The sequence below is a fragment of the Sphaeramia orbicularis genome, chromosome 21 (assembly GCF_902148855.1).
Source record: "Sphaeramia orbicularis chromosome 21, fSphaOr1.1, whole genome shotgun sequence".
Lineage (NCBI taxonomy): Eukaryota > Metazoa > Chordata > Actinopteri > Kurtiformes > Apogonidae > Sphaeramia > Sphaeramia orbicularis.
In genome coordinates, this window is record NC_043977.1 from 34,960,901 (window position 1) to 34,977,657 (window position 16,757).

The 16,757-nt window shown below is 37.8% G+C and overlaps 1 protein-coding gene across 2 annotated transcripts in view; it reads right to left on the reverse strand.

Annotated features, from left to right (window-relative positions):
• Positions 1 to 364: 364 nt before the first annotated feature.
• Positions 365 to 16,757, reverse strand: part of LOC115412897 (uncharacterized protein C21orf62 homolog) — a 49,954-nt gene continuing 33,561 nt past the window's right edge. For both annotated transcript variants that reach the window (XM_030125567.1, XM_030125565.1), the window contains one exon: positions 365 to 1,455. In XM_030125567.1, the coding sequence (XP_029981427.1) occupies positions 647 to 1,399 (753 nt within the window). In that variant the 5' untranslated portion in view covers positions 1,400 to 1,455 and the 3' untranslated portion in view covers positions 365 to 646. The remainder of the gene's footprint in view (positions 1,456 to 16,757) is intronic.

Sequence of the window (16,757 nt, forward strand, 5' to 3'; positions counted from 1 at the left end):
ATTGCATTTGCTTTTCTTAAGATATTCCCGTTTGTTCATATTTGTTCAGGTTATTCAAATTTTTTGTAAATGTATAGTTTGGTAATGTAAACATTTTCATGTAATTTTACTTTTTTTACACCAAAAAACAAAGAGAAAATTTGGGGTTCTCATTATTTATAGGTTATTATGATAATATTTTACTGGTCTGACCTACTTGAAATCTAATTGGACCGCATGTGTCTGTATGCGGAACTTGAATTAAAATGATTTTGACACCATTGATTGTTAATATCTTGAGTGTAATTTTTGCAGTTTTTCACAAATTCATCCCGCGGGCCGGATTGGACCCTTTGGTGGGCTGGATTTGGCCCTTGGGCCGCATGTTTGACACCTGTGTTTTAGAAGGAATATTGTGTTTTTCATGAGAGCAGAAAAAATGAAAACTTTCTGCATGAAAAAATCGTGAATATTGGCAGCCATTTGTTATATATTAATACCCAAAGTGTTGACGATTTGAACATCGACAGTGTAGATGTACGTCATAAGGAGGGGATTTGACAGGAAATTGCTTTCAGACATAGAAGATGCAGTAGCAGTAGCAGCATTAAGTTATGAATACCTATAATATCAGGAATGCATTATTTGTGTGCATCATCTGCACTTGTCAGTAAACAAATGTAAGAAGCAAGTTGTGCAAACTCTCTGAAGTCTCCTCTCCGGAGTGTGTAGACTCAGTATCAGGGGCAGAGGATGGTGAAACTTGTGGCAAGGAGATGTGGGGGAAGTTCTGAGAGAGCGCAGCAGCAGACGGTCCCATCACACTGTAGGCCTTCAGAGGGGAAAGCCCGTTCAGCACCGCTACATCCAAAAACGTCACATGGAAAGCAGAGGTGGAGTCAAAGGAAAGGGCCTCCATTTCTGCTGCCACTCCAGCATCAGGAGTTACTGTCATCTCCTGGTTTCGGTAAACAGCCTCTGGTGCTGCACTGTGGATCCTGAGGGACTGCAGACCTACCAGAGCCAAGTACTGACTGTCTACTGGTTTAATTCCGCAAAAAGACAAACGCAAATGAGCCACTGTGCTTCTGTTCAGGAGCTCCTCAAACACCCACGCCTCCTTCATCCAGACCGTCAGCTTTCCAGGTTCTCTGAGTCCAGCAGAGGGCAGAGCTGAGCGCAGGACAGTGTGGCATCTGCACAGTGAGTTGGCCAAAGCCTCGTCACAGTCCCTGACGTCTGAGGAGCAGCTGCAGTTCCGCAGGTTGTAGCTGGGGGCGCCGCTGTCGAACAACAGCGTAATATTAACAGGTAGAGAAGTCTCTGATGTTGGGCTGGAGACTGTGACGGGGGTCAGGAGGAACAGCAACCACAGTGACCATGCCAGGGAAGAGGAGACGGTGTTTGGAGACATCTCCATGGAGATCCAACAGGCTACATCTTCACCAAATGAAGATTATGGAAGAACAGAAGAAGCTGTGAACAAGAACAATCTGCAGTTAATAAATTGATTGATTTAGTGATTTAGTCCGAACATGCAATGAAATTTAACATATATGCACTAGCAAAACATATATAATAATACAAGTATCAAGAATCATAACAATCTTAGGCAGAAGAAAAGCACAATGGTTCCATTTACATGCCCGAAAAGGGGTGGGAAGAAATGCAACTTATTTAATCCCACCCCCTATCCCTTCAATATTATTAATAATATATATTCCTCTTCCTTTTACATTACTCCTCTATATTTACATATCTGTTCAAACACACACACACACACGCACACACACTCATTCATCCCTATACACTTATATATGTTTATACATATACACAACATACAAATACACATATAATCTTTTACCAGTGCCTTTCTTAGTTATGCTGGCGAATAAATAAACAAATAACTAACTCAAAGAAGGAAAAATATACATAAACAACAGTGAACAATACTCAAGAGTCTCTGCTTCAGATTTGTTTCTGAAATCAGACCATATTGGATTTGTGGTCAGACATCAGCAACCTGTCTAACAAATAATATAGTTGATTTTTTCCCTCTCTTTATAGTTTAATTCTATTTTTATTTTGAAAAATAGACTAGTTTTTAGCTATTCTGAGAACTTCATTCATTCATAAGAGCTGTGAAAGGTAGGATGAAAGAACAATCCATTGTTCATTAAAATTTTTATTTAGTGTTTTTTTATGTTTTTGTCTCAAAAAAACCCAACAATCTATAGTATTTCCATGCAGTTCAGTAGAAGTCCATTAGTGCCAGACTTTGCTGGAGTGACATGTGGTATGTGGTATTACACTTCAATATACTTCACTTGACTGAAGTATATTTGTTTGTTTGTCACAAAAGCTTTTCTTCTCACAAACATCCTCTGGACATGAAAACTCTGGCACAGACCAGATTCAGCCAGATTGGAACCAGAACCTGATGCAGATGGATCCTGCATAAATGATGCAGATACACACACACACACACACACACACACACACACACACACACACACACACACACACACACACACACACACACAAACACACACACACTTAATCTCCACATGTTGGTGTTTTGCAATGGGCCGCTGGGCTTTTTAATTTCCTCTTTTTCTCAGACTAGTTGACTGGTCCAATCCCTTATGGCTGTGCTGGTGAAGCAGCTTTGACTAAACAAAAAACCACCTCAGACAGATTATTTCGATGTCTGTTCCCTTTGTTCTCTGTGTAATGACACTAGTAGCTAGCAGTGGCATGGATTCTGTCCAGCACTTCTGCCCCTCTGGATATGACGTCTTCATTGTGTCATGTTATTTTTACAGAGAAGACACTTTACAGTCTGGTTTGAGTGGTGACATGCATGTGCACGACTCTGACTGGAATTGCATTTCCATCTGTAAATACAGTCTGGATCTAACTTCAGGTATCACTAAGTGTTTTGTTTTTTTTCTTACAATCAAAAATTCCCTCAAATCAATATGGGTACGACTAAAAAACAGATTTGGATTGGCAGTCTGAACAAGACTCCATAGTCACAACTGTTAAAAATACACATTCTGACACTAACTCTTCTCAGATGTGCTCGGTGCTTTGACTCAATGCAGAACTTCCTTCACAAAGAAAGCCTCTCTCTCTCTCGCTCTCTCTCGCTCTGTGTCCGACAGTAACCTTCTCTGCTCTGCATCTGTTTTTACAGCTTAAGACGTAGAGCCAGCTGAATTCAGCTCTTTATTTGCAGCCCAGCCCTGTCTCTTTCTCTCTCTCCCTCTCTCTTTCTCTCTCACATACACACACATATATAATTGAGCCACTTATTTCGTTTTACTGGGGAGAGGTCCTGCCAGGCCTCAGGCTACTGCGGATGGTGTACGACCGCTTTGAGAGGTTCCTGCGTCGTGCTGCGCTGTGGTGAAAAAGGCCACATTAAAACGGAATAATGAAACACTGGCTGCTTTATTTTCCTGTCCAGGAAGTGTGGAAATGTGGGATGACTGAGCAGTTTTAACGTCCAGAGTCAACTTTTCCCCATCATTTCTTCTTTGACAGGGAGGAGGATTTTCCAATGTTAAGGACAAAATACACATAACCGTCTAAACACGGTTTCCAAAGACATCATTCAGCAGCAGACTGACAACTCACTGATCATTTCCACTGTAATTAGCTCCTGCCTGCTTTTTTAGTTGAGGTTTCCTGGGTATTTTTGAAAAATATTTTTCCCTAAAATAGGTTGCTACAACCAAGCAGTAATTTGTCAAAGATGCAGAAGTTGTTCAACAAAAAAGCTCAGATTCAGATGATGGGATTTTAGGATCAGCTTCACCAACAAAGATCTACACCGAAAAGTGTTATTTCGAAACAAACTTTCAAACTTTTCAAACTTTCAAAATAAAATAAGGATACACACTACTGCAATCTAATTGTAAACAATTAACAAATAAATGAGAAATGAAAAATGAAGAACACCATTTTAAGCTGCATGTGCATGTTAAATCACACACAACTTTGTTCAGAAGTTGATTTGGTTTATGATACAACACACACCGTACTCACACTTAGTGGAAAGAAAGGAATTGAATGACCTCAAAGTCATGGACATATTAAAAACACATCACCGTAACATCATCTGACTCATAAGCTGTTTACACTGAGCTAAACCCAGCCATAAGTATTTTAAGTATGAAATACGTTAAAACACTCTGTGACTCACACTGACTCAAAGGATAATGGGGCTTTTCTTGGGACTGTTTCCTTTATTTCACAGATTTGCGGAGCATTTTAGTGCATTTGTTAGTTTAGTGCAGCAGAGAGAACAGAGAACCAGAAAAAGAAACAGGGAGTAACATGCTGCAGTCAAGTTGCAAGTCAAACAATCTGGATAACATCTGGATAAATTAACTCTGCCTGCGACCTCCAGCTGTAACCAGCAGTAGCTGGGTTTGACCCTAATGTTACACTGATCATCTGAATAACAACTTACTCTGACTACAGATGTCTCATGAGACTGTCCTGAGCAGAGACAGTCAGTCTAATAACAACATAAACACTGTAGCTGTTTCACATGAGTGCAATGCAAAACTGTAGCTTGAAAAAATGGAAAATCTACGTAAAATCTGTGTAACTTTATCCCAATATATACAAACCAATTGTGAATTACTAAAATATTTTCTACAGGTGATATTTTCAGATTAGTTACATTCTGAAGTTTGTTTAAAATAACTTTTGTTAAACACAGTAATGTTCTTTTTGTGCTGCTCATGTAAAGTTACTTCATAGGTACTTAGGTCTAAGGATCATGTGTTATAATTACTCGATAGCCTACTTGAATATTGTCGTACAATAATGAATAGGGATGCAACAATACAGGTTATCCACGGTTCAGTACGTATTGTGGTTCTTGAGTCACGGTTCACGGCTGTGTGCTGAAACATAACTGGGAACTGATGGAGAGCCTTAAGGCTCATTCATGTTCACTTTACCTACGTAAATAAGTTTGTCCGTTTCAAATGTTGTCATGCGTCACTGCCTTCATACTTCCATGCATCATGTGCGCTAGAATGAGTGTTTCTCAATCAGTCCACCAGAGGGCACCGTTCTAAATTACCATACTGGCCGAATACCACAAAGAAGAGTAAAGTTTTTTGAGAAGAGGAAGAACAAGAACAAAGTCAGTAATTACAAACATGGCGTCGACAGAGGAGATTTTACTAATGTGGATACGAATGTTAATACTGAACAGGGTAGTTGGAAGTAGAAGGGCTGTGCTCCGCGTCCAGCTCCAACCAATGACCGGAGAATTCCATAAGTCAGTCATCTTGCAAAGCTCTAATATAAACATGAGTTCTCCGGAAATGTCATTTGAAAATGACAAATGAGCTGTACCGCGGTACGTGCTCGTACCGAACCGTGAAGGACATTCCGTTCGGTTGATGGTATGACGTGTACCGTTGCACCCCTAATAATGAATAATGGATTTATTGCTCAAACTTATATCTATGCATGTGTAAATGATCAGAGACTAAAGGTGTGTTTGAAAAAATGTTCAGCAAGAATGTGAAAGCTTCCATAAGAACCCACTAAATCCATTTTTACAATTGTCTGTGCCAGTTTTTCACAGAAAAATTCATGCTTGGTGAGAAATATCTTAAAATCCAAACATATCTCTCTAGTTGGAATAAATCTGTTGTTTCTTGAAGAGAAACACATGGGCAGAAAAACATTTGACTGATACAACAGTTGTATTGGAGACCTTAAAATAAAAAAAAACAAAAAACAAAAAACAACTGTAATCAACCAAACATCGACTGAATCAAAGACCACTGGTAAAATTCAGAAGCTCTGTGTATCTTTTAGTAATTGGATTTTCTTTTCAGAAACAAAAGAAAAACTAGTGGTTGATTGGTTTTCGTTTAAAACGCAAGAATTAAAATTGAATTTCAAGGCGTTTTTCTTCTTCAGAATCAAAACAGATATACCAAATTTTAAAAACTGATTGATTTTAGTAGACATTCCTGGAAGGAACATGTCTATGATGTCCAGATTTTGTATGAACTGGAAGATTCATACAAACCCATCGTTTGTAAGAATATTTGTGACCTAGGCATTAGCACTTTTTCCTTAAAACTGACATCTGGTCTCAGAAAATGAAAAAAAAAAAAAACAGCCGTTTTTGGTCATTTTTTCCATTTCTGTCAGGTACTAACTTTCTTTTGTGTTATTAGAAAGAGAAAATGAAAATCAATCTGTTTTTTAAAATGTGGTTTATCTGTTTTGACACTGAAAAAGAAAATCGCCTTGAAATTCAATTTTAATTCCTGCATTTTAAAACGAAAATCAATTAACCGCTAGTTTTTATTTTGTTTCTGAAAAGAAAATCCGATTATCAAAAGATACACTGACTGAGCTAAAAGACAATTACAAGACTAACAGTCAAAATCAGTAAGTTTCCAGCAGATTAGACTCTTAAACCACTTCTATTCTAATTAAATGTTAAACTCACATTTTATCAGGTTCTTTTACTTAGAGTCCATGTAAACAGTTCAGTTCATATCTCTAATCAGAATGATTTTAGTCAGATTTATGTACTGCAGCAATGATGCAATGAATATTTGGAAAAAACAATTTAGTCCGTGGCCAAATGTAAAGTACTGTGTATGGCATGTGAGGGAAGAGATGGGACTACTGTGAGTCATGTTGGGTGTGATATAGTGAAACATACTAACATTCTCAGTGACTCCGTTTGCTTTTGGCATCTTTCTGTTTCTTCTTGTTCTACACACAAAAGTGATGAACTGGTTTATGAGACATACGCATGCCTCAGTGTGTTCACGGTGTCTCAGCATTTTGTTTCTCTACAAAACGCTTCCTCTTTCCTGCAGCTTACTACTCACATGGGATCATTATTTATAGAAACTTTTCCTGACTTTATTCCAGATTTGTTCTAAGAGCTTTTCCCAGAATGTGAGTAACAAAAGCAAATAAATATTGTTTGACTGGAGTATGATCAAACTACTGCTGTGGATAATACAAAAGAAAAGCTGTTACTGATTTCAGACCAGTACATTTCTTGCCAACATTGCCAGTGGATGGAAATTTGTCACTATTAGTCTGCCAGTTCTTCACTTTACAAAAAAAAAACAAAAAAAAAACGTATCTTTTTTTGGGAAACACATTATCTTAACTAAGAACTGAGTCTTAGATCCAACTCATTAAGAAGTTTTTAGAATATTTTCCTGAAGTTTCCAACCATATGACCCTAGTTAAATAATGTCCACTGATCTGCCAACTTCAGGGCATTTTCACACCTTTAGTTTTTTTTTTTTCCCTGATCTGAATCAAGTAAAGTCCCAGAAGACATCAGTTCAGTCTGTGGTCAATTATCAGCTGTTTTCACTCCGCATACCTTTAATACAAGAAACACAGAGTATAAGTTATATGGTATAAGTTAATAATTAGCGAAAATTGATTACATAAATAAGGCTAAACTATCAAAAAGTGTGTTCGTTCAGAAATTGTTGGTAAAATAGACAGATTAGTCATTGTAGAACTTTAAAAACCTTCACATATGCAGGGCGTTCGTAATGTTTCTGGAGGTCTGAGGTACAGCGGGCTGTGGGGTTTGGCTGTGGGGTTTCTTGGGAGTATTTTGTGACATGCTAGCTCTACAAATGAAGGGTTTAACAAGGCAATATTTGTGGTAACATAGAGAAATACACAGCCAGGCAAAAAAAAGAAAACTACAAAAGCACTTGGAGAGCGCAGACCTCCGCCAAGGCAGATCAGACCCCCCCCATCACCACTAAAATTTAATCCTTTGTTTCTTGTACTAGTATCAACATTTCCTGAAAATTTTATGAAAATTCGTCCATAACTTTTTGAGTTATTTTGCTAACAGACAAATAAACATACAGACAGACAGACAAACCCTGATGAAAACATAACCTCCGCCGTTACACTTGGCGGAGGTAAAAAGTCACGTTTTTTTGTTTAGTCGCTTTTAGCTTTGTTTATCACATGCATGAACTATTTCATTCACATTGTTTCAATAAGCCTGTGCAGTGCCATAACATTTATTTACAATATTTCATGGACACATAACATTACTGTACCTGGCTTACACTGTAGGCACTAGGCATGATGGGTAATCGCTTCATCCTCCTCTCTTCTCACTCTGATGCCCCTATGTCTCAGAAACAGGGTCAGTCTGGACTCCTCAGACCACATGTGCTTTTTCCATTGAAACAGTTCAATCTTTATACTCTGTATCAAACTGACGGTTGTTAAAGGACGCTTCTCATTACATTAGGGTTAAAAAATATGTCCTTGACTCTTTTAACTATCCAATGGAACGATCTTACCTATTTGCTTTGTTAAATCCAGGTGGGGATTTTTTTTTTTTTTTGGCCAAACTGTGTAAATATGCTCACTGATAAAATAAACATCATGGTCCAATGAATTTGTTTGTACTTTTAGAACTCTACAATCAGGATAGTCATGATCAATGAGTTCAACTTAAACTTTGTGACCAACAAAAAAAAAAACAAAAACACAACAAACCTCTCCAAAAAACTAGAGTAACATTGATTTACATTGTCTCTGAAAAAGAAAAACTAGACATTCAGTTTGCATGTAAATCAAAACAGCAGGGGTTTGTTGTGGACTGACCCCCTTGGTGATGTTGGAATCTAGTGGAATCGCACTTCTAGGAAAACTCTGGAGCAAATTTTCACATATTTAGATAAATCAATCACAGATTTGAAGGGTATACAACTACTTTCTGAAAATATCTTAAAGTAGCCCAGAACTAGCACCAGATGTGATGATGGATCAGCAGGAGGGTTGTTCTTAAACTACTGCCTGGCAACTAATGCTTCAAAAACTAAATCTGTGGGTATTTGAAAAGGCTGAACAGCAGTTATGCATCAACAGAATAGGTGAGATGTGGACTAAATTATATCAGTAATGTTTATAAAACTGAAAAATACATTTGTCAGAGCTCTGAGTTCTTCTTATACAGCCTTGAATGACAGTACTGATAGTTTCAACAGATGTCTGTGTGACCAAAAAGGAATGACTTGTAAAAATTCAGCTCAAAGTAATCCCCATCACAACACTGCTTTATCCAAGTCAGACGCCAAATGTCTTAATGATCAAAATTACTGAGAGGAAAAGAGTCAAACTCACACCTAATTGGCTGGTCCAGCTTACCACCAGCTGATACCTCAGCAAGCTAATTCTGTCTGAATTATTTTCTCTGTCAGTAATTTTGGATCTTTGACAGATTTAGTTTGTCGCTCGCAGTAGAATTTCAACTCATTTTTAATTGCCAGGACTGTATTTCATCAAAATATGTGACACAAACTGCATGTTTTAGAGCTGATAGACTGCTAAATACATATTCATTCTGATACCAGTTTAACACTCAAAGATCTAAACAGTCACTTGCAGCCAAAAGCATCTACTGATCTAAAATGTCTGAACTGTTAATCCTATTAATGCAGGTAAAATGCAGTTTCTCAGCTTTTCATGGTCAACAGATATGACCCATTTGGATGCTCAGAGGCTCTGTAATGAACATGGAAACACCATCAGCTTCTGCAACATTGATTCACCAGTAAATTCCATGTAGTCTGATAAATGACAATGCTTGTATACACTTGATTTATATTCAGTTATTGATATATTTTGTTGGCAAACTCCCTTTTCTTCAGTTTTCACTGTTTTGACATAATACTGTTTGTATTTACTGAGCTTTTTTATGAATATCTAAATGGTAACTAATTAATTCTTAGATAATTCAGAGGAAATAAATGCATTTATGTATTGATTGATTGACTGATTGTTGATCTATCTATCTATCTATCTATCTATCTATCTATCTATCTATCTATCTATCTATCTATCTATCTATCTATCTATCTATCTATCTATCTATCTATCTATCTATCTATCTATCTATTCTAGGATAATATTATAATAAATGCAGAAAAATTGCAAAGGTCACTTTTAAAGAAAAATATCAACTTAACATTGCCCAAAAAAATAATTCTAGGTTTTAAAGGGTTAAATGATTATTAGTCATTTTCATCACACATTTTTAACCCTGTAAAGCCTGAACCATTAAATCACTGACAGAAAATTCCACTTCTTTGAAACTGGAGCCTTTATTGGTCCTTTTGAACAACTCCCCCCAAAAAAACGTTTTTCAAATATCAACTTCCATGTACAGTATGAGTTTCAATTTTGTATCATATTTGATACATTGGGTCTCAATGCTCAAATATTATTATTTTTGAACAAACAAAAGCATAACATAACACAAACATGTCTAACAAATTGGTAATTCCTTTTCAAGATTTGCAAAGTTCTGCCTCCTTCCTCATTCATGACAATCTTGTAGCGTCACTGGAAAGGTCTCTGGCAAATGAATTACTCCCCCTGGTGCAAAATCTGTGTATTGCATGTATCTAATTGTATACATCAGGTTTTTCAAGAAAAAAAAAGTCACACTGATGATGTAGAGGGCTTCTTTTTATTTTTATTTTATTGTATTTCTCTCACATTTCATCTTATTTCTTGCACTTCAAAAATTCTATGCATAATCAAATATTTTAATGTGCGCTGTTTTTATATTTATATTTATTTATTGTATTTCTAATCAAATCTAAATGTATTTTAATATTGTATTTTTTTTCAATCAGTGTGAAGCACTTTGGGCTACAATTTCTGTATGAAAGGTGCTATACAAATAAAGTTTATTATTATTATTATTATTATTATTATTATTATTATTCAAAACTCATGCATCACAGATGATATGTTTGGCGTTATAGGGTTAAAATGGTTATTTCCACAAAAGGCACCCCCTTACACTGGGTTAATATGCAATATTTTCACTCCAGTAAGTGGAAGGAAAATCTAAGGATAGTTTTTCTTCAGGTCAGGTGCTGCACCTTAGCCTTAATGGTAGGGAAAACCCGCCATGTGTATTCACTCTCTGCAGCCAAATGTGGTTCACACTCAGTGAAGTTGAGCATAAACACTGAGGAAAAGTGTAAGAGACTTCCCGTTCTATACATTTATGGAAACTGAAGCTTCGGAGCCATAAAAAGGACTGTGGTAAAGCAAATATACTGGAGAATGAATGAGGGCATGCAGGAAGCCAAACTAGAAAATGCATAAATACAGCAGAACAGGAGGACTTTAACAAGCTGTTTAAAGGGAAGGGCTGACGTTAAGGGGTTAAAGGACAAATTGGCCTTAAACTCCTGTTTCTGGTGTCATGACTAAGTGGCTATAAATAAAGCTGACTTCACTGAGGTTGGTTTACAGTAGCAGCTGCCCTCCATGCATATAGCCTGTCCCTTCCAACCTTCACCGCCTTACCTCACTGCTAATATTAGTCATCGTCTCTCCAGCTGTTCCCAGAGTCTGGTTCTCCCACACATTTTACATCCCTCACTTTTTCCTCTCCTGCCATCTGTCCATCTTACTTTCTATCAGTCACTTCCTTTCTTTCTTTCTGGCTATGTTCTCTCGATTCTCTATGTGTCCACCTCTGTAATCCCTGCAACAAACTCCAGCTGCAGGAGCGGATGTTGAGAACGGGGCTAAACAGAACTGACAACAGAACATTAAACAACACTTGAAATTGGGTGCAAGGATGGTGAAAACAACTTTCATTGTCCTTGAAAGACCACAGTGATTTTACAGATTTTCTACATATGCCAGTGTGAATGCTGAGGAATATATTTTCATTTTTTTTTCTGTGTAGTACAATCAGTGCCGGGTAATGTTCGGAAGAAACTTAATTACTGAACGAATGAAGTGTTAAATGATTCCCAACAGGAGGAAGGAGGTTGCCTGGAGTGGATGCATGGAAGTCACAATCATGAAATCTTAGCTGAAAGTTAACTGTGATTACCAATCTGCTGTCTAACTGTTAATTATAGTTTAATTTCCTGTGTATTTCCTCACACTGATGGTGAGGTATTTGAGGTCCACGTCCATAGATGTTCATTTAAGTTGTAAAATTGTTGGTGCTAAGTCTCCAACGAGCTGCCACTGAAATATAACAGAGCAGAGCTGGAAATAACTAAAAGCTCAAATGAAGGAAAATGAGATGGAAATACTAATAAAATCTGACATTTCTCATTTCATCCATCAGTTTTTATGTAGCTAAATGGAAATCCTTCAAACCATTACGCAATCAGGACATTATGTAATAAGAGACCTGATTGGTAGATGTCGAGCATTAGCATTTTGATGCCTGAGAATGAAGTTTCCATCCCTGGCTGTTAAAGTCCTTAGGTTTAGGAAACAAATGAAAGATTTAGGAAAGGATTACAGTTCAGACACACAGAGATTGTGTCATTTTTCTCTGTAGTCTCATTAAACCAAGAAAGTATAATAACGGTGTTGTCATAAAACTGTAGAACTGTTAGTTTTGTTGGTGGAGGGGAAAAAAAAGGAGTTTCTGTGAACTTTTTTTGATAGTCAGGATCAACAAAGCACATTTACCTTTCATGTTAAGACAAATATGCTGTTGCTGATGTTAACCTTTTAAGGGTCCAGTGTGTTTTATTTAGAGACATCTAGTGGTGAAGTTGTGGAACACTACCAACTAATCACCAACATGATAACAATGGTCTTCACTCTGCTATAGCAGGTGAGAGTAAAACACCTTAATGATGGATGTCACAGCCTATGAGAGAAACAAAAGACGATATAAAGTCTGGTTTGAGCTAGTATAGAAAGATGGTGATTTAACATAGTAGAATCGGTGGTGGAGGACCTTGGACGGTAGGAAGGTAATGAAACAATCCATTCCCACAAGAAACTTGAGTTCTAAAGGGGGTTAAGAGGGCTAGTGTTAATGTTCTTCGAATGTGGACATGCTGTAGTAAAACACACAGCAGTTCATATTTTCTGATGATTATACACATATCAGCGATAACATTCTGACCACTGACAGATAAAGTGGTATTAATGTTGATTATCTCATTACAACGGGATCTGCCAGTGTATGGGATATATTAGGTAGCAAGTGAACATTTAGCCCTGGACTTGTACACAGCAGACCGGAATCAAAGGGGCGGTGATGCAAGTGCACATTTAGTAGCAAGAGAACATTTAGCCCTCGAAGTTAAGTGTTAAAATCAGCAAAATGGACAAGAGTAGGGATCTGAACAACTTTGACAAAGGAGAAATTATGATGGTCAACTCACTGGCCTATTTGTTCCTTTCCAATGTAAAGTGGTTAGAACCTACCAAAAGTATCTAAAGGATAACAACTAGATCTCAACCAATCTAGCACCTGTAGAAGCAGATTATTACCACCTGTCTAATACAGGCCACTTTTACACAGAGATTCCAGAAAAAAGGTGAGATGGTGATCCCACCTTTATACCACCATTGACTAATTTCCACAGCCAAGCAAAAGAAGTAACAGAGGTGAGACAGGCTGGACTTTTACATAGTGGACCTGTGTTCTGGAATCAAAGGGGCGGTGACGCAAGAGCAGAACGGTGTTGCTAACCTCTCCAGAGTCTTTCACTGTTCCATAAATGTTAGCATGGATAGAGTCCTCCACCCAAAATGACAACAGCTCACAGATCTCTGCGTCTCCCCAGTTCGACATCTTTCTGGTTGTGTTGATATGTTTGTTTACTGTACACTGTACATTTTTAAATCCCCCCCAGGAATCGCACACGCAATAGGTGTTCCTTTTACATAGCGTTCCAGAATCATGATTCCACCTTCACCATAGCTCTGTTACTACCTCCAGAGGTGTTACAGAGCCATGACAGAGGTGGGACCGAATGATTCATTTACACAGACGTCATTCCAGAAAAAAGGTGAAATAGTCCAGGAACAGAAGTGCTGTGTAAAAGGGGCTATGGTCTAGGTTACACTTTTTCAACCAAACCAGCTCTGACCCGAGGCCTAGACTCTACCAGACCTCTGAAGGTGTACTGTGGTATCTGGACAAAGATGTTAGCAGCAGATCCCTGAAGTCCTGCAAGTAGAGAGGTGGACCTTCATGGATCGGACTCATTTGTCCAAACCTCCCACAGAAACTCAGTGGTCCTGAGTTTGGGATGTCCTTCCTCAATCCATTTTTTGGTCAGTACTAACCATTACCCAGTCTCTCGGCTGGCCTAGGAATGCCTTGGGATCCCTCCGAAAGAGCTAGAGGAGGTGTCTCAGAAGAGGGACGTCTGGGCATCCCTGCTTAGACTTTTGCCTCCGTGACCTGGCCCCAGATAAGCGGTAGAAGATGGATGGATGGATGAATGGATGGATGGACGGATGGATGAACTAACCATTACAGACCACGAACACCAAACAAGACCTGCAGTTGTGGCGATGCTCTGACCCAGTCATCGCCATTACAATATGGACTTAGTCAGTCACTCAGTTCCTTACATTGCTCATTTTTGTACTTCTAACACATCCGCTTTGAGGACTTTAGGTTTGCTTGGTGCCTAATATATACAAGACAGGGAAATGTGCTACTGTAAGGAAATAATCCACATTTTTACCACTTTTCCTGTCATTGGTCAGAATATTATGGCTGATTGGTGTATACTAATGAAAGCATAAATATGAATATTGCATTCCACTTCTGCACAAATCCCTCTTAAATTTAGACCGTGGACTACTAACTAAAAGGTAACAATAGCCAATAAATACTAAAGCATTTGTGTGTGAGGTAGCCAACACTGCACACGCCTCCAGCTTGTTAAAGGAGAGGCTCAATGCATTCCTCTGACATCATCTTACCCCCACCCTAATCCACCCTCATCCCTCCCCCTCTCTTTCTCTGCTCCAGTCCCTCTTTCCCCCTCTGTCATCCATCTATTCTCAATGTCTCTCCTTTTTCTCTCTCTCTCTCAGCAGCTGCAGAGAACAAACTGATGGCTTTTGCTGCTAAAATGTCATAAAAAGTTTTTTTTTTTCTGTATTCCAGTAATATGGGCTATATTGAGCTATACTGTTGCCACCAGCGACACAACATTATCCATCATTATGTCACTAGATTGTGTCATTCCTTTTATAGTATTTGTGGTGGATAAGTGGGTTATTTCCTGTGCTGATTTAACCTCTGAGCTCTGACAAATTTGGTGGTCTCCTTTTGCTGTCTGTGATGACTGTCTGCAAAAGAAATGCAATTGTCCAATACTTCAGAGTAGGAAACTAATAAAAAAAAAAAAAATTAATGGCACAACATTTAAGACAACAGACTCAAGGCTTCAATACAAAGTTCCTATAACACACACAAAACTACCATATTGGAACGCTGAATGATAGAATGATAAACAACACACAGGATATAGTTGACAAGAACTCCTTTATGGATTAGAGCAGGGGTGTCAAACTCATTTTACTTCGGGGGCCACATTCAGCCCAATTTGATCTCAAGTGGGCCGGACCAGTAAAATAATAACAGTAAAATAAAGTAAAATTCTATTATGATCAGGTTTATGTCTAGAAAGTTTCCTTAAAAATCTAAATAACATGAACAATGTGGATTGTCTTAAGAAAAACAAGTGCAATTTTAACAATATTATACCTCGGTTTATCAGTTTATCATTTACACATGTGCATTACAATCGCACAAATCATTTAGTAACAAGCAGAGTATTGATAAAATTGCATTTACTTAAGACATTTCCATTTGTTCATATTTGTTCAGGTTATTCACATTTTTTGTAAATGTATAGTTTGGTAATGTAAACATTTTCATGTAATTTAACTTTTTTTTACACCAAAAAACAACGAGAAAATCTGGGGTTGTCATTATTTATAGGTTATTCTGATAATATTTTACTGGTCTGACCCACTTGAAATCTAATTGGACTGTATGTGTCTGTATGTGGAACTTGAATTAAAATGATTTTCACACCATCTTCAGTGTAATTTTTGCAATTTTTCACAAATTCATCCCTCGGGCTGGATTGGACCCTTTGGCGGGCCAGATTTGGCCCCCGGGCCGCATGTTTGACACCTGTGGATTAGAGGGTTGTCCATGTAGTTCAATATGTTTTTTTTTTTTTTTTCCATTTGCCACCGTAGTATTTGTGGCAGCAGGATGATGTATATGTGGCTGAGTCCAAATAAAATAATATTTGTGTCTTTGATAATGAAGGAATATGTAGGTCTAATATAAACTTATAATTAGCCTTGTCATGGGGACTTATAAAAAACACCCCTCCCATCTTTATATACAGCTGTTGGCAAAGAACCCATTCATGCATTTTTCTTGCATTAGTATCGCAGATGGCTTATTTTCATTAACTGTTGTACACTTAGATCAAATTAGTTGGCTGTAAAACTGAACTCCAGAGTGTCATTACTGCCTAATCTCAGTTCTACTCTCTTTTCATCAGTTTGGTCAGACTGACTGAGAACAAGTACTGATTTTTCCAAACTTTTCCTCCTGAATGTAATACAAAGGATAGCAGCAGTATTTCAGTGAAAAGCTACATTTTGCCAGCCCATGTCTGAATAAAAACACAGCTGATAAGGAGCAGCTGTAGGTTTAATATTACTTTATATAAAACCAGTTGGAGATTATTTTAGGTAAAATGCACACAGTACACACATCAGATTAGGCTGTTTCAGATGGGACTATTTCATTGTATTTATGTCACACAACACTATTTTAAAAGTACACAAAGATTATTAGCTGAATATACAGGGTGACCCAAAAAAACGGGAATTTTTGAAGTGCGTATTGGCAGACATGAGCAAGTGGCAGCACTGCGAGACAGTGA